A 26,720-nucleotide genomic window follows, 5' to 3' on the forward strand; every position below is an offset into this window, starting at 1 on the left:
CACACATCACTTTATCCCGGCCGTTTGTCAAAAAGCGCAGTCCTACGGGCTTTGAATGACGAGCGGCACGTGCATTGAGACAAGACGGGAAGCGGAACAAGCGGTGCACAGTGGCAGCTTTCTTCGGCTGTGCAGATAACATGCTGGGTTATCGCGAGACATATTTCTTGCGCTCGTTTCCATGACAAATTTCCCCCTGTCTCTGTTAAACTGTTTTAGATGACGTAAACAGGAGAGAGAAAAAGTCGAAAAATAACCAAGAGAAGCTTGAAATAGACAGAGTACTTCAAACAATACGAGAGAGGAAATTTAAGGGAACAATTTCAATTTGGAGGACACTTTATACTGATGAAAATTACCAGAAATGTTGCCAGTCTTGATTGAAATGAATACGTATTTTGCAAGAAACTGAACTGCGACTGAAAAAATAGGAAAGGAACGTTTCTTATACCGGGCTTTCTAACTTGCACAAAATGTTGCCGTATCGCAAACTGACAGATCCACAATTCCTTTCTTTTCATACAGAAACTGCATTATCAGTTTACAGATTTTAACACAAATTGTATTGTATTTGTAGTGTAGTGTAGAGTAGTGTAGTGTAGTGTAGTGTAGAGTAGTGGATTGGATTGGATTGGATTGGATTGGACTGGATTGGATTGGATTGGATTGTACCGTACTGTACCGTACCGTACCGTATCGTATCGTATCGTATCGTATCGTATCGTATTGTATTGTGTTCATTTGTATTGTATTGTAAGCCCAGTATTCTTTCTGTATTCTGAATTCATGAACAATTATACACCCTATGTGCGTCACGTATCGTGTCTGACACTCAAACCTGATAGTGACATTTAAATTTTAGATTACACTTCAATTGGAAGGTCCACACAAAGCGTGCCATGAAACAAATAGAGCTTTGCTCGCAACACCCGATGCGATATTGTCCACTTCACAATAGAAACCATCTTGTCAAGTCAATCTGTAAGTGAACTCGGACCCACGTTGTTGACTGCCTGACTGTGTCTTGTCGGTGTGTATTGACTAACACGTTGAATAAGACGAAGGGTGTCTCCACCCCTTCAATAATCAAGAACGATTATTTTGGAGATTTGATTTCCACATTGTAAAACAAGTTATTTTATATTTTATTTTTTTAACGGAACGAGTTTATGTGTATCTATTGATGGAACAACCTGCATTCCTCTCTTTACTGTTCTTGTATTTTTTTTCTTCCCCCATGGGGTTTCTTGAAATAAAATTTGACTTGACTTGACTTGAATACCAAAAGGACAAGAGCCTTTAGACACATCGTAACACTTCCTCCACGACACCAGGGTTAAAGGATCATTCCAGTTCTTTGAGTGCTGAAGAGCGCGACGACGACTACAGATCTGAACAGGCTTTCACGTGGACACAAACATTTTTCCACTTGGACACATACCAAAACCCAACAGTGTGTCTGCATTCTGTCCATAATGGAATATGTTTGCTGGTTTAATTCATTAAAATGATTTACTTAAGCATCACCTACGAAATTAATTCAACAAAAGAGTCTACTCTGTATAGAAAGTCGCCAGGATTCCGAAGTTAAGTATGTGTTAAATTGAAAGGAATCTATCACATCCCACATAAAAGCCTGGCCAGGTATGCGGTCATTTACACACTCGTTCAAACGGGAAGGAATGTAACTTTAACACTGACAGCGAACGAGGAAGAAAAAAAGCATGCAACTCTTCTCAACAACATTGTAAATATAACAAGCAAGTCGAAGGCCGTAGGAGAACAAGAGAGAAAGAAGAAGAGAAAAAAAACACTTCTCTGAAACATTGAAAACACTTAGTGGATAGAATACTCAAGTCAAGAAGATTTATCGTTTTTAAACTAACGCTGACGGTCGTTTGGAAACAGTTGTATTCATTACATTACTGGCGAAAACATTAGCAACAACTGATTTGCTACTTTACCTTTGGCTCTGTGTGTGTGTGCATGTGTGTGCGTGTGTGTGTGTGTGTGTGTTTGTGTGTTTGTGCGTATGTGTGTATGTGCGTGCGTTCGTGCATGCGTGTGTGTGTGTGTTTGTGTGCGTGCGTGCGTGCGTGCGTGTGTGTGTGCGTACATGCGTGCGAGCGTATTCATGCGAGCACGTTTGTGTTTGTGTGTATATATCAGTATGTGTGCCTGCGCACATGTGTCAGTGTGCATATGTGTGTGAACGCCTGTACGTTAGCAAGCGACGTATCTCTTTCATTGTTACATTAAAAAACAAGGTCTGCAAGTACAGTTACCACCCTAACTATGATGTATCACAAAAACATGGCAATTACTCGCACGAAGGCTGCACGCTTCATGGTTTCTCACACAGTCCTCTTGTTCCTCCCTGACACACTACCCCTGGCTATATCTAGGCCAAAAAAAAAATAGGTGTGGTTACGGTAACATAGCCCAAAAAAATAGGGTAGGAAGGTAGGCAATCACTTCTTTTTTTTTTTAACTTTTTTTTCTAATGTGTACAAATTAAACCTACTTGACAGGGAAATAAGTGTGCGACTCGAGCGCTTTCGCTTTCATTGCGTTTTCTGCACTCGTTTTCTTGTTTTTTGTGGGTTTTGTTTTTTACAAATGTAATAAAAAGTTATAGGGTCGGCCCCTAAAAATAGGGTAGGTCGGGTTACCGTAACCACACCTATTTTTTTTTAGGCCCTATCGTACATTATGCCAGCATGCACATCTGGCGATGTTGTCTGCAAGTGGAAGAGAAATAAAAGAAAATTAAAAAGGAAGAAAGACAAGAATAGGAAAAGAAAAGCAAAGCTCTGGGTGGTTTTTCACAAGCTGTTGGGTCTGATTCACAAAACGGGACCTGAGGTTATACTGTTCGGCAATGCTAGGGAGATGTGTTGTTGTTGTTGGTGATGGTGGAGGTGGTGTTTTTGTTGTTGTTGTTGTTGTCGGTTATTGTTGTTATTGCTGCTGCTGCTGCTGTTGTTACTGCTGCTGATGCTGTTGTTATTGGTGTTGTTGTCGTCGTCGTCGTCGTTGTCGTCATCACCACCGCCTCGTTGTGGTCATCGCCTTTGTAGTTTTTGATGCTGATGCTGTTGTTGCTGTTACAATAAGTTGTAAAATATTCTAGATGTTGTCACTCAATATACAACCGGAATGATGATTATGATGGTATGTAGTACCTATAACTGCCCTTGCTACCCAATTTTGTTGCTCTTCAGTGCTGCTAATAAAAGCAGAACCAAATTCACCTTTTGCACTCAAACTTGTTCAAACCGCGAGACCGACGTAGTTCAGGCAATCAGAGCGGAGTGACGAAACTAAGAAAACTTAGTCAAAACATGAAAACCCAAGTTCCCAGAGCCAATTAAACATCTACACGAACCCCTGGCGGAGGAGAGGGGTCTGAATGAGAGTTTGCAGGGGTGGGGAAGGCTTGGGGGTACGTGTGGGAACGGAATCTTTTGAAACGGGTTCGTCGTCCTCAGTCACATCATAAACACGAGCATGATGCATTTTGCAGACGCCATGACTGTGTACGTGTCAACTTCACGTCTCTCTGGTGCATCGTCGTTGTAATAAACAATTATAAGACTTTGTAAATAAAAATGTCCACAAGACGTTGAACCTGTTGCAGTTATTCAGTACTGTTGCTGATGAGGGTGAGGGTAGTGGTTCTCCTTTGTCAACGTATGTGTGTGTGCATGTCCGTGTATGCGTTCGTGTTTACAGGCGTACGTGTGTGTGTGTGTGTGTGTGTGTATGGGTGTGTATGTGCGTGTGTGCGTGCGTGCGTGTGTGCGTGCGTGCGTGCGTGCGTGCGTGCGTGTGTGTGTGAGAGAGAGAGAGAGAGAGAGAGAGAGAGAGAGAGAGAGAGAGAGAGAGAGAGAGAGAGAGCCTGGAGAGAGAAACAGACAGACAGAAGATGCCAAGCGAAACAAGAGAAAGGCCGCTCTCAAGGATCTATCTGCTCTCTAAAAAAAAATATTAAAAAAAAACAACTTGACTCAACTTTATCCACCCTTCCCATTGTGCCACGAACAGCCATAAACATAACCGAACACCGTGCGAAGAAATTGTGCATTCACTTTGCCCTTAATTAAATTAATTACACCAGCACCGACAAGCACAACAGTTCCATATCTCACTGCTTATCCTGCATAGAGTTAAAGTATGTCAAACAAGCGGTGCACTGGAGTGCGGGTTAACGATAAACAGACTGCTCTTTTTGTGTTATCATAGCGGTTTTTACACACCCAAAAAAAAACCAAATTCCTTCCCTTCGGATTCTTCGTGCATGATACCAACGTGAGCAAGAATCTCCTTTCCGAGAGGGAATTTAATAACCAAGTTCGCGTAGTAGGCCTACAATATTCTTTCCAAACACAGATTTCAAGTTTAAGTACAACAGAAACTCAGTTTTAAATACAGCATTACTGTGCGTTCCAAACACGGGCAGTGTTGTGCTCATTGCCTCGGTCGTCGGTCATTGACGCATTCTTTTTTGATCTGACGCATTTTGACCACTTGCCGGTCGACTACAATACTGAATAGTTTTGACATGAATTAAGCTCTTCTGATTCAACAATTCTTTTCGTAGCCAGGATATTTGAACTTACATACATTACAGACGAAGTCCAACTGAACTATTGAAATCTCAGTGTAGGGAAGAAAAAAACACTCTGTCAATCGTTGTTAATTAGAATTGCATTTTTAACGCTGACTGATAGGAAGTGCAAAAAATTACTGGGATACTGAAACATGGACGTTTTTGTCTCTGTCTCCATAGATCACACGTTTTGTCAATATATAGTTCACTGCAATGAAGTTTGAAACCTTATTCCGTACCGACAACTAACACCCAAACTAATTTCCCTCGATTTTTATTTCTTTTCTCGAATTAAAAACCCGCTGCACAAAAACTCATCGGGAATCAAGCCGACACACTAAACTGTAACATAAATCACTCTGTTTCGACGGTCGCGGATCGCACCCTCTACCCTGCATTTCCATAACAAAGAAACAGCATTATAATATGAGAAACAGGGGTCGAGCAGTATGGAAATAAGCCAGGTGAACAATGCAGTACTATGTAACATTGTGCTTTTAGTTATGCGCTATAGAAATCTCCTTAATAAATAAATAACATCTGCACCACCACTGTCAACACATTAGCCCGGTTCAAATCGCAACGAACAATAAATATGATCCGGAATCTCGGACTTGGTGTAGCTTAAACATAACACACACTGCGAATGTTCTGTATTCTTGGGAAAATTGAATTAAGTTGAGCGGCTAATTTTATGACAAATTTTATTTTGCTTTTTGTTTGATTGTATCTCTGCGCGCGCGCGCGCGCGTGTGTGTGTGTGTGTGTGTGTGTGTGTGTGTGTGTGTGTGTGTGTGTGTTGTGTGTGTGTGTGTGTGTGTGTGTGTGTGTGTGTGTGTGTGTGCGTGTGCGTGCGTGTTTGTGTCTGTTTGTGTCTTTGTGTGTGTGTGTGAGTGTGTGTGTGTGTGTGTGTGTGTGTGTGTGTGTGTGTGTGTGTGTGTGTGTGTGTGTGTGTGTGTGTGTTGGGGTGTTCTTCTTTAAAATCACATAAGCCTATGCGTGCTCCTTTTCTCCTGAAGTTAAGCTTCATGTCCACGTTCAAAGTTACACTTAAAGCACGTGCTGCAGCAGCCACCGGCATGATCAGTTCAATTTCACATGACGTGTATTACAGAACAATGACGTGGAGCTCAGAATAAGTGAGTCATCAGACGGCAGCCGGGCCACCACTGTGTCTCGTACGCTCAGTTCCTTCCTTTGTTAGTCAGTCCCAAATGGCACGAGCGTGAGCCCTTTTGCGATCAATACCACATGACACACAACGAAACACGATAGGCAACAGACAACACCCCTAACTCCAGTTCTAGGGAGGATTCTCTATCTTTGATTTACAACATCTGTTCCCGCAGAAGCACTTGGTATTCCGAAGAAATTATTCTGGCACAAAACTGACGTTTGTTGGATATTCTGCTAATTCCGACGGACGCCGTTATCTTTCTCTTGTCTGGCCACATGGCCCTTTGTTTATTGCAATATGTATCGGGAAATATCGATAAGGCTGACTGACTCGCTGGCTTACCAAAAGTCAGGAATACATGAGAAACTTTTCACCACTTATGCGGCAAGTGTTTGAAAGAAAGACAATTGCATAGTGCTGGTCAAGCAACTTGAAGCAGGATTGAACATGATCAGCGTAAAGAAAAGAAATGGGTCTTTTCTTTATTAAAGAATTCCACTTCTCTTTGTAGCTAAGAATCATAGATAAATGGCAACAGATTTCGCAAAGGCAAGTCAAAATAAGAGAAGCTCCTTGGGCCATTCCTTTCTCTCTCTCAACCTCAATGTCTCTCTAGCTCTCTCCGTCTCTCTCTCTCTCTCTCTCTCTCTCTCTCTCTCTCTCTCTCTCTCTCTCTCTCTCTCTCTCTATCAGTCCCTCTCGCTCTCTCTCTCTCTCTTGCTCTCTCTCCGGCTCTCGCTCTATCTCTCTCATATACACACACACACACACACACACACACACACACACACACACACACACACACACAGAGAGAGAGAGAGAGAGAGAGAGAGAGAGAGAGAGAGAGTCCCTGTGTTGACAAAGCAAGCAAACAAACGCGAGGACAAAAAGAACCCAGGCTTGTGGGTGGAGCTCTATGGACCAAAACATCCGAACAGATGCCGTTCTCTACCTAGTAACCTATTCTACCCAACCGTCCCCCTTCCCCCCCCCCCCCCCCCCCCCGCCCCCATCCCGATACTAGTCGCCCTTTGTCTATCATGTCAGAAATGAACAGCTACTTTTTTCTTCAAGTTCAGTTTGTGTCTTATTTTAGTTTTAGTTTTTTTAACAGAGATGCTGGTGCAGCTCATGATGATTGTGTATCTAAAGATTGTCAGTTCGGTTCATTACGCCGGGGTATTTTCGGCTATCCCTGTACCTCCCGCTTCCAAGAGATGGGGGTGGCTTGTGCATGGTGGAGGTCAAAATCAACATATTACTGGCTGAGTATTCCATGTTTACCCCATGTACAGTACATAACAAGACCGTTCCCAGTCCGCGATAATTTCAGTATCTCATCATGTAAAAATAAAAAATTAAAAAAAATTAAAAAAGCCAATCTGCGATGTCCCGTCTATGGCACGATACCATGTGTGTGAATTGCCATCAAGAGTCGGTAGATAAAGCAATCTTGTAGAGCTTGCATGCAATTAGGCAGCTTTCTTCGCGTGATTCCTGCACGGACAAGGAGATAGGGGGCACTCATTGGTTTTGAACATGCATTCACCATCTGCAATGAGCATGTGTAGATACGTTTGGTGCGAATAGCCGAGGATTTCTCTCTCTCTCTCTCTCTCTCTCCCTGCACAAAATGCTGTAGCTGCTACGAACAGTAGCAAAAGATGAAGAAATAATGTAAATATGACATCACGTGCATTCGTGAAGAGAGATGGAAGCATAGGCAAGGTAGACAAACTCGCCGAGATGAAATAAACAAATGAAAGAACTCGGAGCAGAAGAAACAAGAAATTCCTCCGAGGTAGGAAAAACACCCCCGTTGGTCAAAGGGAAATAACCATTCTCACTGCCACCAACTGAGAAGGTTATTTCCCTTTGACCATTAATATGTCCCTCTATAAGTCCTTGTAGAATCTTAATCCACCAATAACTTCCTAACCGTGTGTTTGACTGGTCCCAATTTTTGTAAGGACCGTCTCAGGAATGTATAGAACCTGTTCACCAAGTTTGGTGACGATCGGTCCGTTCATTCTTGAGATCTATATGCGAACACAAACACACAAACAAACAAACAAACAAACAAACAAACAAACAAACAAACAAACAAACACATCGACCGAATCCTATACACACCCCTATACCGGGGGTGTAATAACACCACTGACGAATACGTATTAGATGCCTTAAATGAACTTAAAGCTAAAATGATTAATGACACAGTTCTTCCCGTAAAAACAGTTCTGCTCGCGATCTCAGATCTGGACAGGCTTTTACGTGGGATAAGACCATCCCTTCCCTTAGACCCATTCCAGGGGCGGTGACGTAGCTCAGTTGGTAGCGCGCTGGCTTTGTAGCCAGTTGGTCGCTATCAGCGTGGGTTCGATCCCCACGTTCGGCGAGAGATTTATTTCTCGGAGTCAACTTTGTGCAGACTCTCTTCGGTGTCCGAACACCCCCGTGTGCACACATGCGCACGAAAAAGATCCCACGTTCACAGCGAAAGTCTCAGGGCTTGGAAAACACGAAGACACGCATGCATCATCTCTCGTCTCTGATTATCATGATCGTATTTTCGATACTTTGACGAGACAAACCCAATGCTGGTGTGTCGAAGAAGACAGCCACAGCGGGCTTGTTCGAATCAAAGTATCACACCATATCTTCAGCGTATTACCAATACCTGTCCCATTTTGACCAGTTGGTCTAAGAGGACGTTAAACCCTAATAGTCAGTCAGACCCATTCCAAAAATCAACATCCTGACTGCTTCCTGTTATTGTCACATTGTCACGACAATGACAATAAATTGCTTCCACTACCAAGCAATAGCCATCAATCACCAGGACTAAAAGCTTTCACCGAGTACACACAACATCCGGGCAATCGCCAATCGGCGCTTAACCATAGGCTGTCTGCACGCAAAAAATAAAAGCCGTCGATAAAAACATAAAAACAAAATAATAAAAAAAAAGACATTCATCAGCGTGAGAGAGTGATAGGTCAAGAATGCAGTCAAAATCAGGTGAAAGGGTGGAAAACTGCTGTTGTGTTGAGAAAAACCCTGAGCAAATTTCAGCGGTCACCAGAGACTCTAGAGTTGGGCTAAACCTTGCTTTCAAAAACGTGGCCTGGTCGAACCCGATGACGTCACTCTGATTGCTCTACTCTGACTCCAGTACTGCTTCGAGTTTGTTTGATTAAAGCATGACGGTTATTGCTCTTTTCCAACCCCCCCCCCCCCCCCCCAAAAAAAAAAAAAAAAAAAATTCGAAACCTGTTGAAAACCTTATCTGAAAATGACAGAATTTGAAATAAAATTATTTCACTTTAACACTTTTCTTTGAAATCATGCCTTACTTAAATTAGTTTCGCCTTATTTTTGTGTTTGTGTCAAAAACCTACATCCAGAGCTAAAATAAAGTAACCAAACTGATGAACTAATCAACCACAACTGAAACAAGGAACTTAGTCGATAAATATCGACAGGGGGCGGACAAATGGTTTACATGTGAAATGTGTGTATATGGGTGTGGTTCTGAAACAAACAAACCATGTGAACCCCCCCATCCCACCGCTCGCGGGCTGAACGACTGACGTCACATGTCGCTTCGGTCTTTTCCTGAGAAGAACACCGCGTGTACATAATACACAATTCGATCGCGTAGCACTGCCAATGCACATTTTCGCAACGAAAACCGTGCTACTGTTTCTTGTGTGTTAAATCTGAAAGCAATATAAGTGAACGAACAATTGAAAACTGATATCACGTTACTAAACTCCCAAAAGTAATAAATTACTTCTGACTGCGGTACACAATACGGCAGTCACCTCTGCGAATGCTGTCGAAGAATCTAACCGAAAGTAAACATTCTGGGAATCTACGCGCATCGGCCTTGACGCAAGTTCAATACTTAGCCAATGAGCGCGCCGCGGCGAAGTTGGCCGCTGTAAGTCTCGCAGCGCTGGCTGGCTGAGCGAGTTGCGTGTCCATCCTTTTTTGGTCCAAGCCGCACCGTAAGCCAGATTAGTAGGTGCTTGATTTTGGTATTTTGATTTTACATAACATTAAACCTTTCTTGGGGTTCATGGTCATGGCAACAGCCATAATAATATTATATCATGTATAATATTACATTTCAGCATATTTGAATTACATGTCATCATACCAAACTGTCATACATTTTTATTCCTACATCATTCTGATCGATCACAACCAAACCTACTATCAGTGGACACATCCAAATGTAAGCGCCTGTTCTTGACAACTTTTAATCGATCTAAAAATAGCAACTTGCTGGGCCCTCTGCCGCCAACAGACACTGTTTGGCCTGTAGGTAAAATGTACAATGTATTTTCTGATTTGTGCACAAAAGCTTTATTTCTTTTTTCTTTTTTTTAACATAACAATGTTTAATGTCACTGTATGTTTAAAAGACCATGGTCATATTTGTAAAAAAAATGTTAAATTAGAAAATAAATAACATTTTGGTTCATGATTTTTCCTACACCTGTGCTAAAAATAAGAAATAAAAATGTCGGGTATATAAGTCTCTCAAATACAGCTAGGTATGAATGGCTCGGTTTGAGTTTGTTGCAGTTGACCCTGCACAATGCGACATATCATGTTTTTGTTGAACAATTTTGACGTCACCCCTCCCATAGGGTGACGTATTTCACAACTTCCTGTGTTACACAAACTCTGTGATGACCAATTTTGACGTCACCCCTCCCATAGGGTGACGGATTTCACAACTTTCTACAGATGAACAATGTTGCCTTCACCCCTCCCATAGGGTGACGGATGTCACAACTTCCTGTGTACACAAACTGATGACGTATTTCACAACAAAATGGCGCTGCCCATGGTCAACCTCTAAACTATCCGTATAGAATGGGGGCGTCCTCGCCCCCATAATGAGAATATACATGTGTAAGATGACAGGAGTGCGGGGAAAATATCAGCACATAATGCAGGGATGTCGTTAGGCGTCGGACATCGGACATAGACCGATTAAAAGGCTCAAATGTCCGATTCACATAGCCGCATGGCGGTCAGATGTCCTATCGTTTTGAACTGAGCGCTGTCATTGTCCGATAAGAACTTCATTCCTTCGGACAGCGCGATATTTTCCCTTCAAGATACACACATTTTAAAAAGGCGACCGAGCACTCTCGCGTACAGGTGCACTGAAGTTGTGCAGTGTGGATCTTGCTTTTTCGGGAATTCCGGAACACACTTCTGCAGCACACTAAAGTTAAGAGTACGGGAGACAACTCCAACTGATTACAAGTCTTACGTCTGCTTTTGGTTTCAGTTCGAGACATTTTGAAGAAGCGCATTGAATTATGACACTGAAATAAAACTTAGGACTCCCAAAGATCGACAAAAGCTGAACACCTATGTCTTTCAACGGCATCCTGTGCTACGTTTGGGTCAAAAACAGGTGAAAACACGCCGAGCGTCTTTCTTGAAAATAACAGTATTTCATTTTCTAGTCAAATCTTGCAGTTTGTGAGACAATCAAAAAAACAGTGCTGAACGTTTGTGTTGCTTTTTAGTTGTTTGTTTCTTTTTGTGTGTGTCCTATTTGAAACAAAATGAATAAAACAATGTATGCAAAAATGTTTGGTGAAAATGCTACATGTATATGTGTGTGTATTGAAGCATGACTGTGTGTGTGTGCACATGCTTTTGGAGCCATTCCATGGACAGTGTTTTTCACAAAATTACGATGTCCTATTGGCATTTCTGAAAGCGGTAAAATGTCCTATTGATGCTGAAGAGCTCAGGACATTTTGTCCTATAGGTGTGAATTTGTAACAACATCCCTGCATAAAGGATGAAATCACGATTTTTCTTGTCTTGGTCTTGATTAGCTGCACATGATCCGATAATGATCACCTAGCTGGAATCGATGTATGATCAAGTGTCACAGCGCTGAAAATCCACGAAATGGGGCAATGGCCTTTGGCTAGTACTTCTCATAATTTACTAGCCACAGAGCAAATGTTTGTATTTTTACTCGCCAAACCAGCCATTTGTTTCAGCAACTTTACTCGCATTTGGCGAGTAGATTTACATTTCTACTCGCCATTTACATGTTTCTACTCGCCATGGCGAGTAAAATACTCGCCACTTTCAGACCTGAGTAGATCAAGAAAGTACAATCATTAATGTCTATTTCCAGATATAACGATTGCCGTTTAATCAACTTCAGACACTTTGCAGCACCCGCCGTGTCGCTTTAACTGACAGGACATTAATGGGCAATTACGCAAGTCATGCGTCACACAGTGTCACCGCCCACCACACCCACTTCATGCATCCTACACCCCTTCCCTTCGTTTCACCACCACCACCTCCACCACCACCCCCCCCCCCCCCCGCCCCATTGACAACACCTCCACCATCATCACCCTCACATCGGCCCGTGACAGTTTCCACTTCCGACTTGCAGGATACTGGCATGCACCAACCGGTGCAGCGCGACACTTTAAAGTGCCTGCTGAAACACGCAGCGGAAATGTGAAGTGGAACCTCTCCTGAATTGCACTTTGCGGCCAGCTTCATCTTCTTCTCTTTCAATGTAAGCAGAACGCAGAAAGTTTTAATCGCTCAAATGTGACAGTCCATTGCGATGGAGAGACTGAGAGAAATGGGAAACAATCACGACAGAGAGAAAATTGGTATGGCACACAAAATCTACCCCCCCCCCCCCCCCCCCCAATACCCTTTCTGAGGTAAACTGCTTGAACAACACTTGTTAACATCCTTGTCAACACAATGTTTTTGCTAATAAAAACAATTAAGGCGGTTCCTTATATTTCGACAACAGATTTGTTATGAATCGGACGAGGAGAACCTATAAATTATTTAACAAGAGACGAAGCCTTCAAGGCTCACGTAAGAAATCAACAAACAGTAACACAAACTCAATCACTCCGTCACACATACACACACACACGATGCAAGAATGCGAAACACTAGATCTAGATCTGTCTGTCTCAGTGTAGCCTACTTACGGGGACACGACTGCCAGATGGCCAGATCGACACTGCGCTTTCGACAGCGCTTCCTCGCGCAGACACTGGAAACACGCTGTGCAGATTAACCTGGAGGAAATCTCCTTTGGTATCTTCTTTATCTATTTTTCTGGAGCTACGAAACCGAACAATGTGAAATCGTCTTCTCCGAATCGGCGAACTGCAGCTCGGTGATAACTGTATCTATACCACAATCCTTCACGCGATCTGACCTAACCTTGACCCCTGACCTGGTCTACATACCACACACGACACAAACCAGTCACCTGTTTTTACCACCCCCCCCCCCCCCCCAAAAAAAAAAAAAACCACACCCACCACCCGTTTTCTTTGGATACACACTTTAACTACATACGTGCCGACGAAATGTTGATCATTGCTTCAATACTTTGAAGCTGTTGCTTGAATAATAACCAGGTAAAATTAGTATTTCGGTGTTCAGTCAAATGTTAAAGTTTCTACCACAGACATACATACATACATACGCACGCACGCACGCACGCACGCACGCACGCACAGACAGACAAAAGTTAGCATCGCATAGGCTACACTTACGTGAGCCAAAAACCCATTTCACTTCCTTCACTGTGACGCGACAACGGTCGCTAAAACAGTGGAACCCCATTTCAAAGACACCCCCCCCCCCCTCCCCAACTTCCTCTCTTTTAAGATCCTGTTTTCTTAGACTTTCTATTCATAACCTCTGTAAATTTACCCCCATTTTAAGACCTGATTTTGTCAGATTTGTGAGTGCCGTGTCTCTGTGTTGTTGCCTTGTCATCTTCATGTAACTTATGCGTAAGTGTATATGAGTGTGCGAAAGAATGTGTATGAGTGCGCCTTGGGTCGCCTTGTGGTGAGATATGTGCGCGTTATAAATTCTCGTATTATTATTACTATTATTTTTGGATGTTTTACAAAGGGGTTCCACTGTGGTACGTACTACTCGCAATCATATGCATCTAATGAGGACGTCACACCCTCTTGTGTCGACGGACGCAGTACAGAGCCTATCTCGATTGGCTCTTGCGCTGTAAAGTGTTATAACTGACATGCACCATGCTGAAGTGCACGAGGAGGGCAATATTTGCTGCGCAAACACTCAAAAAGAGGATGTTAACCCAAAATCGTCATTAGAGTTATAAATAACCGGAGAAAAAATTAAATGTAAACAAGAAGGCCACACTGCGTCGAAAACTGAAATGCTCAAATAGTAACTTCTTCTTCTTCTTCTTCTGCGTTCGTGGGCTGAAACTCCCACGTACACTCGTGTTTTTTGCACGAGTGGAATTGTACGTGTATGACCGTTTTTTACCCCGCCATTAAGGCAGCCATACGCCGTTTTCGGAGGAAAATAGTAACTAAAAGGTATATAATACCGTGTTGCTAATCACAGTATCAAGCAGAACGCAGAAAGTTTTAATCGCTCAAATGTGACAGTCCATTGCCGCGGATGGAGAGACTGAGAGAAATGGAAACAATCACGACAGAGAGAAAATATTTAAATCCACCAATTATTGGTATGGCACACAAAATCTACACCCCCCCCCCCCCCTACCCTTTCTGAGGTAAACGGCTTGAACAACACTTGTTAACATCCTTGTCAACACAATGTTTTTGCTAATAAAAACAATTAAGGCGGTCCCTTATATTTCGACAACAGATTTGTTATGAATCGGACGAGGAGAAACTATATTCAAAAACCCATTTAACTTCCTTCACTGTGACGCGACAACTGTCGCTAAAACAGTGGAACCCCATTTCAAAGCACACACCCCACCCCCACCCCCCACCCCCCTCCCCACTGCTGCTTGCAAGGGACTTCAGACTACAATGCACTGACAATGTTCTCATAAATGCGAGACAATGAAGAATCAAGTCAAGTGGAGATCGACACTCAAGGTTCAAGTCTGTGAAGCATTCAAGTAAGTATATCGTTATATTAATGGTGTGCACTGATTCACATCACTGTCACATCATTTTAGCATGGGTTTTCAGCACTTCCCACTGCCTTGGTCCTTGTTCTGCATCTGACTGACTCAGCTGTTTTTACATTAGACAAGGCGTATTTCTGAACCACTTCATTACTGAACCCCAACCTTTACAAAAAAAGCTACGGCCTGTGGGCAACTTGCCTACACGGACAGTGATGGATAATTACGACATATATTTAATTTGTTAAAAGTCAAACTTTTAAAAGCTTTTCGCATTTTCCTTTAGGACAAGCAATTAAAGCGCGTACGTTAAAGCTTCACCGGGTAAAACCCCTGTTGCATACTGGGAGAAGGAGGGGGGAGGGGGGTATCACAATGATCTTATGCGCGTGCGTGCATGTGTGTGTGTTGTGTGTTGTGTGTGTGTATGTGTGTGTGTGTGTGTGTGTATGTGTGTGTGTGCGCGCGTGCGTGTGTGTGTGTGTGTGTGTGTGTGTGTGTGTGCGTGTGTGTGTGTGTGTGTGTGTGTGTGTGTGTGTATGTGTGTGTGTGTGTGTGTGTGTGTGTGTGTGTGTGTGCGCGCACGTGTGTGCTCCTGTCTGTCCGGGCAAAAGAGGTTTTGCTCGAACGGGATTAAGATCCATACAAAAACAAAAAACTCAGACTTTACACACAGGCCTTTATGTTCATTACTAAAGGCAAAACTGATCGTGAAGAAAATATGTATGAGGAATGTCTGCATCTTATTAACATGGACAAGCTTTAGTCGTGTTTCCAAAAATATGCAGGAATGGATCTAGGAGCCTTCACTGACGTATTCGCATCAATATGAGGCTTATATCGCGCGTATTCCGTGGGTACAGTTCTAAGCGCAGGGATTATTTTTTTTATATTTTTTTTATGCAATTTATATCGCGCACATACTCAAGGCGCAGGGATTTATTTATGCCGTGTGAGATGGAATTTTTTTTACACAATACATCACGCATTCACATCGGCCAGCAGATTGCAGCCATTTCGGCGCATATCCTACTTTTCACGGCCTATTATTCCAAGTCACACGGGTATTTTGGTGGACATTTTTATCTATGCCTATACAATTTTGCCAGGAAAGACCCTTTTGTCAATCGTGAGATCTTTAACGTGCACACCCCAATGTAGTGTACACGACATTAGTTGACATATTTACCGATCAGTCTTCTCAGGAATTTCTTGTACACTGCAGGCAAAAACATTTCAAGTTCTACTTTGAATGAGAACCACTACGAAGGAAAGCAATCGAAATCGTACGAAACTTAACTGGCAGCGTTGTTTGATGTGACCGCCGTTGCATGCAGAACAACACTCACACTAATGAGCAGTATCATACACATTAATTAGGAGGAGAAAAAAAATAGTCTGTTTACGGTAACATAGGGAAAAAAATAGGGTCGGTAGGTCGGTATTTTTTTTTTTTTTTTTAAACCATACTTTTATTTTTAAGTTATTTTGCCAAAAAACAAAGACTTTAAAAAAATTAAAAAAATTAAAATTCTTTTTTTCCAAATGCCAAAAAAAAGTCTAGGGTCGCGCGAAAAGTAGGGTCGGTCGGGATACCGTAAACAGACTATTTTTTGTGTGTGGCCTTAGAGGATCTTTATGAAAGCAAAACTACTGGGGGGAGGCTAACTCTTGTGTTGTGCTTGGTAGATAGGCAAATCACGCCACGCTGACACTACTTTTCAATGATTGATGAGTGTTGGTACTCCGTCAATCGTCACTGTGTTTTCGTATTAACTTTTACAGTGTCAAGTGTTTTCGGTGCAAGTACGTCACTGCTGTTCATTTGCAAATCAGGACTGCACTCATTATGCAGGCTGTTGCCTTCAGTTTAATTTATGACTCTGAAACAATGTTACCCTGTCGTCTATAAGCCGTTTGTTTTAAATGTTGAATGGGTCTGCTTTGTTTGTTTTTGGCTCTCTTTCTGTGCAGGGTGTTTGCTCAATGTTGCTACGCTGGGGAGGAGCTGATTCAAAGTGAAGTCGCAAACGAGTTTGTCTAAATACATAAAACAGTGTTAATACCGTATGTTTCCTCGTTGCTCTGTCTGTCTGTTTGTCTGTGACTGTCTGTCTGCCGGTCTGTCTGTCTGTATGTCTGTCTGTCTCTCTATCAAACCAAGATATCTGCCTCTCTCTCTCTCTCTCTCTCTCTCTCTCTCTCTCTCTCTCTCTCTCTCTCTCTCTCTCTCTCTCTCTCTCTCTCTCTCTCTCTCTTAAAAAGATATACAGTTGCAAACAGGATTAGCTATGCGAAAGTTCTCGCGAGACCTTGCGTTACGAATGGTCTTTTCGTAATAAAGTCTCTCTCTCTCTCTCTCTCTCTCTCTCTCTCTCTCTCTCTCTCTCTCTTTCTCTCATTCTCTCTCTCTCGTTCTCTCTCCTCTCTCTCTCTCTCTCTCTCTCTCTCTCTCTCTCTCTCTCTCTCTCTCTCTCTCTCTCTCTCTCTCTCTCTCTCTCACACACACACAGCCAGATGCTTGATTCAATGACGTATTTAAGACGAGCCTATCTGACAATTTTGATAAGCGCCGCATGAAGGTGGCGTAGGCTACGATGATTACTATGTCGACAAGGCCTATTACCATCAAATTCTGTACAGCAGCTGCTGAGCGCTGGAAGAAGACAGAAATTAAAAACATCTTGTCCGGCCAGCCAAGACTGGGTCGTGTCAGTGTACTCCGAGTGAATATTTTACCCCTCGTGTTTATCAGGTTGAACTCGTTCGTGTTTATTTGTTCATGTTGCTGTTTTCTGGTGAATACATTTTTTTTGTTATCTTGTTCTTCGTGTTTAGTGTTCTTTGCCTTATGATTTACAGAGCTTTGTCTCATATTAACTCATAGACTCAGGGCTCCCCACGGACGCCCCTCTTAGTGCGTCCCGGGACCCCCAATTTTAATGTTTAGAGGGTCCATGGACCCCCACTGCAGAATTTTGAAGTCTGAGTGTATATAATCAACATTATTGTTTTAAAATTGCAGCTTCACCTTTAGCGACAGGACCCTCGCCCCTTTGTCATTAACTTTAGTGTTGTTGTTGTTTGTTTTTTTTTTTAATAAGCACATACCTAGGGTGAAAGCGTTATGGTTATAGGACTATATATATATATATATATATATAAAAAATAAAATTTATTTATTTTTTACCGGAATACGGGCACAAAGATTGACTAGAGGGTCCTGAAGTGCAAACCAATATTTCAAAGAATCAATGAACTACTTACCCAGCAGGAAAAAGCTTGCTATCAGAAACAAAGCCCACGTCATTGTTGTCCTCTGCCAACACAGTACACCCATCCGATGTTTGAAATCCGTGAAATGTTCCACTATTGTAAAAGCCGACAGAACAAAAAAATCCGGCTTGTAAAAACCGACAGAACAAACAAATCCTTTTGTCTACGCCCTTGACAGAATAGTCAGTTTCTGTTACAGGACCACCCGAAAAGAAACTGAACAGTATCTCGCGGAATGACAGGCGCCAAACGCGCCTTCACAGACAAGCAATGCCTATCGCTGTCAACTCTTTCTTTCAAACTGGAACCAAACGGGGGAAAAAAAAGAAAACTCCAAGGCGCGCACAGTAACTTCCGTATGTCGACGCACAGAAGTGTGCCTGTGTGACTGGATACAAACAGTTCACAAGAAGAGAGAGAGAGAGCTGAAAACGCCCGCACTGGTATCGTCTGCTTTCGCGGCGGAGAACCTGATTGAGTTGCGGGCCTTCCCATTGACTGCGCCGACTTGGAGTTGGCGGCGCCTCGTTTCCTTTGCTGTCACGCCTTCAAACGCCGGTTGTTCAGCTGGGAATCTCTTTACCGACAACTGTCTCTACTCTCACGGGGACTAACCGGTCATAAGCGGGACTGAGGCTCTGCGCGGGGCCAGACACGATTGAAGGCACGTTTTGTCAGTTTTCTTGTTTGATTTACGTCGGGATTTAAAGTAAGCTACAGATTTAGCGATGCCTTACATTGTTTCTCGATGCAAAAAATGTCTTTCGGATGAGACGCCGAAAAACCGAGGTCCCTTCGTGTACACTACATTGGGGTGTGCACGTTAAAGATCTCACGATTGACAAAAGGGTCTTTCCTGGCAAAATTGTATAGGCATAGATAAAAATGTCCACCAAAATACCCGTGTGACTTGGAATAATAGGCCGTGAAAAGTAGGATATGCGCCGAAATGGCTGCGATCTGCTGGCCGATGTGAATGCGTGATGTATTGTGTAAAAAAATTCGATCTCACACGGCATAAATAAATCCCTGCGCCTTGAATATGTGCGCGATATAAATTGCATAAAAAAATCAAAAACAATCCCTGCGCTTAGAACTGTACCCACGGAATACGCGCAATATAAGCCTCATATTGATTGATTGATTGAAAATGTCATAGAGCGGTTCATATTTGTCCGTAAATTACCATCAAAGCTGAACATGTCGGCGATCGAGCGCCGGATATGGCTGTTCGATGGGTTTTGGAAGTAGAAATGTGCTTTATTTCACAAAATAAGCTCTTATTTGACGTCGGTTTGGTATTTTAATGGACGATGGAGTCACTGAAGATGCAAACAAGTGCTATTTCGGGGGTAGAATAGATCGACCGACCCTGTAGACGAGAGGCGGTCACATGTGAGAGATGATCGTACGCGGGGCTGCCGACCGCGAATGGGACAGCAGATTCATAATTTGTTTTGATCAGTAACATACACTAACAGTCTTTGTTTTTTTTAGAAATTATTATTTTAATCTAAACAATCATCAGAACATGCACACACTCTCACTCACACACACACACTCTCTCTCTCTTTCTCTTTCTCTCTCTCTCTCTCTCTCTCTCTCTCTCTCTCTCTCTCTCTCTCTCTCTCTCTCTCTCTCTCTCTCTCTCTCTCTCTCTCTCTCTTACATACCATTCTACACACACAAGCTAAACAATAAGACAGGTTTGGAATGTGTATTTATTTATGGAATCCAAGATTGAGTAAAACATAAAATAATTGAAAGTAACATACCTTTTAACGTTACCAACTGATATTGTTACTACACATATAATATGTACAAATAAAATCTGTCAAACTTATTTGAGGAACCAAAAATACACATGATGCATATGGGCAACTCTCAAAAGGTGCTCCCTGTCAGATGACATTTTAAAAATATCCACACATAGTTTATTTGTGAGAAGAAACACACAGTAAAGCTGCTTTCATTGCAATCTGAAATGTTTGAATTTAATGATATCAAAGGTTTGCAGCAAATACTAATGTATTACTATTTTTTTAATTTTTTTACTGAATTTTAAACAAAGTTAATTTGAACAAAGTGGGATATTAAAAAGTTTGATCAGGAAGAAGTTGTTATTTTTTGTGGTATGCCAAACATAAAGTAACTACCCGGTTCAATCCAGTGCTACAAAAATTGCAAGTCCAAATGCAATAAGCCATACGCTGAACATGCATAACAATAGTTGTTCTCATTATCTATACAGACTGGGATGGATATGGAGAGATACTTTTGTAATGAGATGGAACCAGGTATGATGGCATATTATGTTCAATCCTGCATGATTATGTTAGCCCAGTAAAATCTAAAACATGTTACATGTATCTGAATTTCTGAAAATACCCCCTTTAGAATTAAGTGCAACAACCCTCAAATGTGCAAAACATTCTTGCAAGCTGAACTACATGTCAGGATCAAGACGTACCCCTGGCATATTTTCCATAAAATCACTTCACATACAGTGGAAACATGCTGTTTAGTCTCCCCCAGTCCCCAGTCATAGCGTCATGTGTTGTGACTTGTCACGAGAAACATCTTAAATTATCCAGAGCCAATATTACAGGCAGTCGTGTGCTTTTGTTTTGTTTAACGTCTTGATCAGAAACATTTTAGATCAAAAGAAGCAGTAAATTAGATAAAGTAATAGATTTACAAGGATGTGCTGTTTCTTGTGACATGTAATTTTGGTGTGAAGCGATCACTACGCTGAATTTGACGCCTTGCTGCCATTTCGCTCGTCTTCCCGGATGTCGTTTTTCAGCACAGACTATACTATATGCGGTTCATGTAAATGTCGTTCTCGCTGTTGGAAAACGAAATTAATTAGTAACAGCAGTGCTGTTTCTTGTGATATTTGTGACGTGAATTTTGCGACACACAAAAAATAGTTTTAATCATGAAATCCTTGTGTCCATTGACTGCACGGTTGGCCCAGTGGTAAGGCGTCCGCCCCGTGATCGGGAGGTCGTGGGTTCGAACCCCGGCCGGGTCATACCTAAGACTTTAAAATTGGCAATCTAGTGGCTGCTCCGCCTGGCGTCTGGCATTATGGGGTTAGTGCTAGGACTGGTTGGTCCGGTGTCAGAATAATGTGACTGGGTGAGACATGAAGCCTGTGCTGCGACTTCTGTCTTGTGTGTGGCGCACGTTAAATGTCAAAGCAGCACCGCCCTGATATGCATATATGAAAACGAGTGTCTACCGGACGAAAAAGTTTTTTAAAAAAGAAACAGAAAAAAACACAGTCAGTCCCCGTTATCCTCGTGCATATCAAACCATGCGAGGGACTGACCTAAATCATTCACTGTCAGACCCTCCAAGTTGCAAAACAGCTTGGGGGACAAGCAAAGGCACAAGACACCGGTTTGAAGACTTACAAATCACCAGTGTCTTTACCCCCCATATATGTTCAAGAAAAGGTTCTATAAAGACAACCAAACATGTGTCTGCTTTGTCACGTTAGATCTTGCTGAAAAGGAAAACTCTAGAAAGAAACATGAAAAAAAGTTCCTCTTCTGTAATGTACCGAGTTCAATATCGGGTGCCTATGCCTCTGACCTCTTTTGGATTACTAGTTTATTTTTTCCCCAAGAATGTCTCTGTAGCGCAACGGTTAGCGTACTGCGTTTTGAGTCGTCAGGTCGTGGGTTCGACCCCTGTCAGCGCGGTATTCTTTTAATTTTATTTGTTTGTTTCTTTACTCTCCTTTGTTTTGTTTTATATATTTTACTCTATTCATTTCTATTCCAAAGCATTATTGGTGACCAATTGCAATACTGACCAACGCTCGCCAGGTACTGATTTGATATTGATCACTGCGCCAACCACTGAAGCAACCCCCTAAGTGTAAATGTTTTGAGGTATAAAACATACCTTGGTATTATGTCAATTCTTTTTGCATTTTAGATAAAACAAAAATGTCAATCTAGATCAGGCTTAGACGCAGACAGACTTTTATTTAGGCAACATGACTGATGAGCGACTCAGTGACTCGTAGCGAGAGATGCCGTTCTTAGACCTGTGTAACGAGATTCTGTCGAAGAATAGGGCCCCAAAGGGTTTCAAATCGTGATCGTGATTGGCGTTTTTTGACCTTTCTGTGACCGTGATTGCCGAAATTTCCATTTCTGTGATCGTGATGGGACTTTGCCCGTGATCCGTGATGACAAAAAAATCAAGTCTCGTGATCGTGATCGTCATTTGTTTTCGTGATCGTGATGGGCATTATTGCAAAGCATTTTATTTTCAACGTACATTTTTCACAGCTGTATCACTCTATGATCCTCTATTCGTCAAGGAGCCAATCCCGATTGAAGGGAAGCAACATCACATTCAGAAATATGATTTTGACAGCGATTGCTTCCCTTTAAGAGAACCAGTTTGGGTCACTTGATCCTCATGTCAAAGACGATCGAAGTCATGTTCGTTGGGGATTTTGTCAGGCATGCTATACTTTTCCGGTAATTGCCGGAAATCCGATAAAGCCGTTTTCAAAATCCGGTAAAGTCAAATTTATTCCGGTGAAGTTGAAACATTTCCGCAAAAACGATCCCTGTGAATATCGCGCAACGCGACCGGGCGCCGGTCTGAATGAAGCCAGTAAAAAAGTAAATTTTAAGGGGCTTATTGTCCGTCAGGTCTTAATTGCCTATATTGGACATGAATTGGTTTATACGATTCGAGATTTTACGCCCTCACGGCTTTTGATGTTTGCGTGTTTAGGTGGTATCAGCCATCTGCACTTATGGTAGAATGACCAAGATCTTTAACGTGCCATTGTGGTGACACGGGGGTGGGAGATGGATACCGTCTCTGGGTCTGCACATAAAGTTGACCCGTGTCCGTCCCGGCCCGGATTCGAACCAGCGACCTCTCGATCACAAGTCCAGTGCTCTACCACCTGAGCTACCCGGGCCCCCATGAAGCCAGCGCACAGTAGTGTTGTTTTCACCAGTTTGGAGGTGTGTTGAATGGTGGTGGGGGGAGGCTAAAATGGGATTTTTAACAAGATCACAACACTATTACAGCCCTGAAAATGATGCCCAGAATGCACCAGATTGCACAGATTTTAACCGTTTTTTGAGAAAAAAAAATCCGGGGGGGCATGCATGCCCCCGGATCCCCCTACTTGGCTCGCCTGCTTCGCAGGCTCAGGCTTGTGGCTTCGCCACTGGCACTGCGCGCTTCTTTCAGGTAAAACCATTTTTGGCCTGTAGCATTCCTGTTTGTTTTTCAAGCCCATGAAACCAGGCGATGGTGTACCTCAAATTGTATGGCAAAGTTGAAAATAAAGAACCCATCACACATACATGTACTTTAATTTCAATCCACCCAATAGTTTTTGAGAAAATGGGTTTACAAGATTTAGCTCTGGAAATGTGAAATTGTGTAAGTATATATTCATGTGTGTGAGTGAGGGTGTGGGAGTTGAATGTGTATGAGTGTAGAGAGAGAGAGAGAGAGAGAGAGAGAGAGAGAGAGAGAGAGAGAGAGAGAGAGAGAGAGACTGGGAGAGAGAGAGAGAGAGAGAGAGAGAGAGAGAGAGAGAGAAAGAAAGACGGCGAAAGAGAGAGAGAGAGAGAAAGAGAGAAAACAATGAAAACAACATTCTTGTTACTGATTACAAACCATGATATGAATTTCTATGTGTGTATGAAAGAGAACTAAAAAAATAATAATAAAAAAGTGCAACAGTTCTCACTTTGTGTTGAATAAACAATAGATCCAGAGGAGCGAATTACTGTGTGGTTGTGTTTACTTTGACACGTGCTTTCTGTACCTGCAACTTTTACCGTGACCGTGATTTGCCACTGGTGTTCGTGATCGTGAAAACAAAAATCAAGGTAACTGTGATCGTGAAAGCTAAAATTTCCCTTCCCGTGATCGTGATGACACCCCCCCTTTGGGGCCCTCGAAGTAATTCGATGCTAACCCTGCAGACTTTTGTATTGCCGCAATTAAAACACATTTATTTTGTTGGTAGTTGTTTGTTTCCTTGTGGATGTGTTGTGTGCAATTAAACGGGTACGGACACACGTTTTACACATGGGTTACACGAGTTGCAAAGTATTTGAAACGACGATATTACTGTACATGTATCTATACAGTGGTGCCTGTGTTGAAAGACGAATGCCATTTGGACCAGCCATGAATGATGGAACATTGTACGCGGGGTATCTTGACAGGCACGTTTTAGAAGAAATAATAATGAAAGTGACAATAAAAGGTGTTTCTTCCAAGCTAGGTGCGTGTCCGCAATCTGCATGACAAAATATAGCTCTAAATGTATCTACATCGCTCGATCTTTTCTCTTACGTATTTTGTGTGTGTGTGTGTGTGTGTTTGTGTGTGTGTGTGTTTTATGTGTGTGTGTGTGTGTGTGTGTGTGTGTGTGTGTGTGTGTGTGTGTGTCTGTGTGTCTGTGTGTCTGTGTGTGTGTGTGTGTAAGCACGCGCGCGTGCTGCGTCCGTTTCAGTGAGTGATTTCTCAAAAAAGTTTTATATTAATGAGCACACACAAAACTTGCCCCCCTCCCCCCCAAAAAAAAAAAAAAAACATTATAAAAAAAAAAAGCATATTTTACAAACTGAACAGAAAAAGCGCGCATGATTCATAAAAAAATTATAGCATTGGCGGGGGTCGAACCAGCGACTTCAGGAACTGCAACGCAGCGACATACCACTGACCTATGCGGATATCTGACGAAAAAGAAACATTCAGGAATGCCTATTTTGTGAGATGTAAAACACACGGCAAAGCTCACTGTGCAACCCGACTCAGTGAAATCCCTGTTGGCAGACTGTGTCGTGTGAATTAGGTCAGTTTGACCGTCCCTTACCCCGCCCCTTTGCACGAAAAGTTGGATGATATCTGCACGGTCTTCCTACCGCCGGCTCAGTTGTTTTTTGGGTTTTTTTTGTGCTGCAGTCACGTAGGCCATGTCCAGGTATAAATACGCTTTTGAACAAACCGTTATCATATGGCCCTTCGTGGTCGGCTGGGCGTTAAGCAAAAACAAACAAACACTAAAAATAGAATTAAACGAATTCGAATGCACCAGAGAAGAAACTGGAGTTTTATAATAAATAAAATAAATAAAATAGACACTATAATCCTATTCAGGAGGGTTAAAGGCACAGTAAGCCTCCCGTAAACAATCACAGATACTGTCAAGCTTTTACACACAGTACAAACACCCTTTCATTTAAACACTCACCGCTTGAGAACATCCAAGGTGCCCTCCCTAAAGAACGAGCAATTTTCAAAGAATTTATTTTTGCGTGGTTTATCTTACCCCTGAGCAATCGTGAACCCGTGTGATCCAGTTTCCCTTTTTCATAATGTTGTCGTCAGTTAGTAATTTGAATGCGACTCTATGTGAGCTTTTCTGCAATAGCACGTTATTATGTACCTCTGACTATGCACGAAACAAACGGCTGTGGTTCACAAGAACTCTAGCGATGGCTTTTGACTGTTCAGAGGAACTGGCGATAGGCATAAACCGTCGTCTGCTACGAGAACCACGACCTTGCGTGACCCTGCTTCCGGGCTTTTCTTTTTTCAAACTTTCAAAACTTCGAATTGTACTGATCTTGTGTTGATGAAAAAAGAACTCTTTTATGATTTAAGAATGTTCGGTGTAACAAGCTGTCACCTTAATATTTAGATTTTAAAAGGTAGGTCCAGCGCCAAAACGCACCACGGTCCGATTGTCTGAGAGACAATCCGCAAAATTAGTTCTTTACAAATTGCTCACTCTTTACGTAGGGCACCAAGGATGTTCCCGTTCGGTGAGTGTTTAAATGAAAGGGTGTTTGTACTGTGTGTAAAAGCCTGACAATATCTGTGATGGTTTACGGGAGGCTTACTGTGCCTTTAACTTCGTAAGTAAACGACTTCTGAGCCCAACTTCCCTGTGCTGTACATCAACTTCAACACGAGGCTGAGTTATATCCCTTAAATTGCTCATCAAACTTTCAATAAACCGTGTCTGCAGTCAGTCAGAATTAGCGGACATCGGTCAAGATGACATATTTGAAGCATGTTAACGACTGACCCTCACTGCAGGTCAATCTGTGGTCAATATTTAGGTAACATGTTGCTGTTTGTTGTTTGGGCAGGTGGTTAGCTTGTCCATTTATTCGCTTCTTACTTTCTTTTCTTTTTTCTTCTGTTTTTTCTTCCTTCCTTCCTTCCTTCCTTCCTTCCTTCCTTCCTTTCTTCCTTTCTTCCTTCCTTCCTTCCTTCCTTCCTCTCTTTCCGTTGTTTTCAATTCCTCAACACTCTTTGTTTCTGACAAAGAATAAAACCAATGTCACAGTGTCCATGTGACCTTCTGTATTCCAGGAAAAGTATATTATGGTTACATTCAAGTGACTCCTGCATGTACTCGATGGTTACTTCGAGGTAGCTTTATTAAAAAAATAGTTTCTGGGGGGGGGGGGGGAGATGGGGGTAATATTATGCATAATACAATGTACCACAAGCTGCTTTTTCAGATGTTCTGTCATAACCCTTAAAAATGTACTTCCATATATCTCTTTGTTTAAAGACCTGATTTTTTCACACATTTTTAACGGTGTTAGAAATTAAACAGACACATTCTCCACACATAAAGTACAGTAAACACAAGC

At 42.3% G+C, this 26,720-nt stretch overlaps 1 protein-coding gene across 3 annotated transcripts in view; it reads right to left on the reverse strand.

Moving 5' to 3' along the window:
- The window catches only part of LOC138966478 (adhesion G protein-coupled receptor L4-like), a 67,755-nt gene extending 49,256 nt beyond the window's left edge, over positions 1 to 18,499 (reverse strand). The window contains exon 1 of one of the 3 annotated variants that reach the window (XM_070338744.1): positions 18,034 to 18,499. In XM_070338744.1, the coding sequence (XP_070194845.1) occupies positions 18,034 to 18,106 (73 nt within the window). In that variant the 5' untranslated portion in view covers positions 18,107 to 18,499. The remainder of the gene's footprint in view (positions 1 to 18,033) is intronic. The other 2 variants (XM_070338741.1, XM_070338743.1) reach the window with 2 other exon arrangements.
- Between the last annotated feature and the right edge of the window lie 8,221 nt (positions 18,500 to 26,720).

This window comes from Littorina saxatilis, linkage group LG5 (genome assembly GCF_037325665.1).
Source record: "Littorina saxatilis isolate snail1 linkage group LG5, US_GU_Lsax_2.0, whole genome shotgun sequence".
Classification (NCBI taxonomy): domain Eukaryota; kingdom Metazoa; phylum Mollusca; class Gastropoda; order Littorinimorpha; family Littorinidae; genus Littorina; species Littorina saxatilis.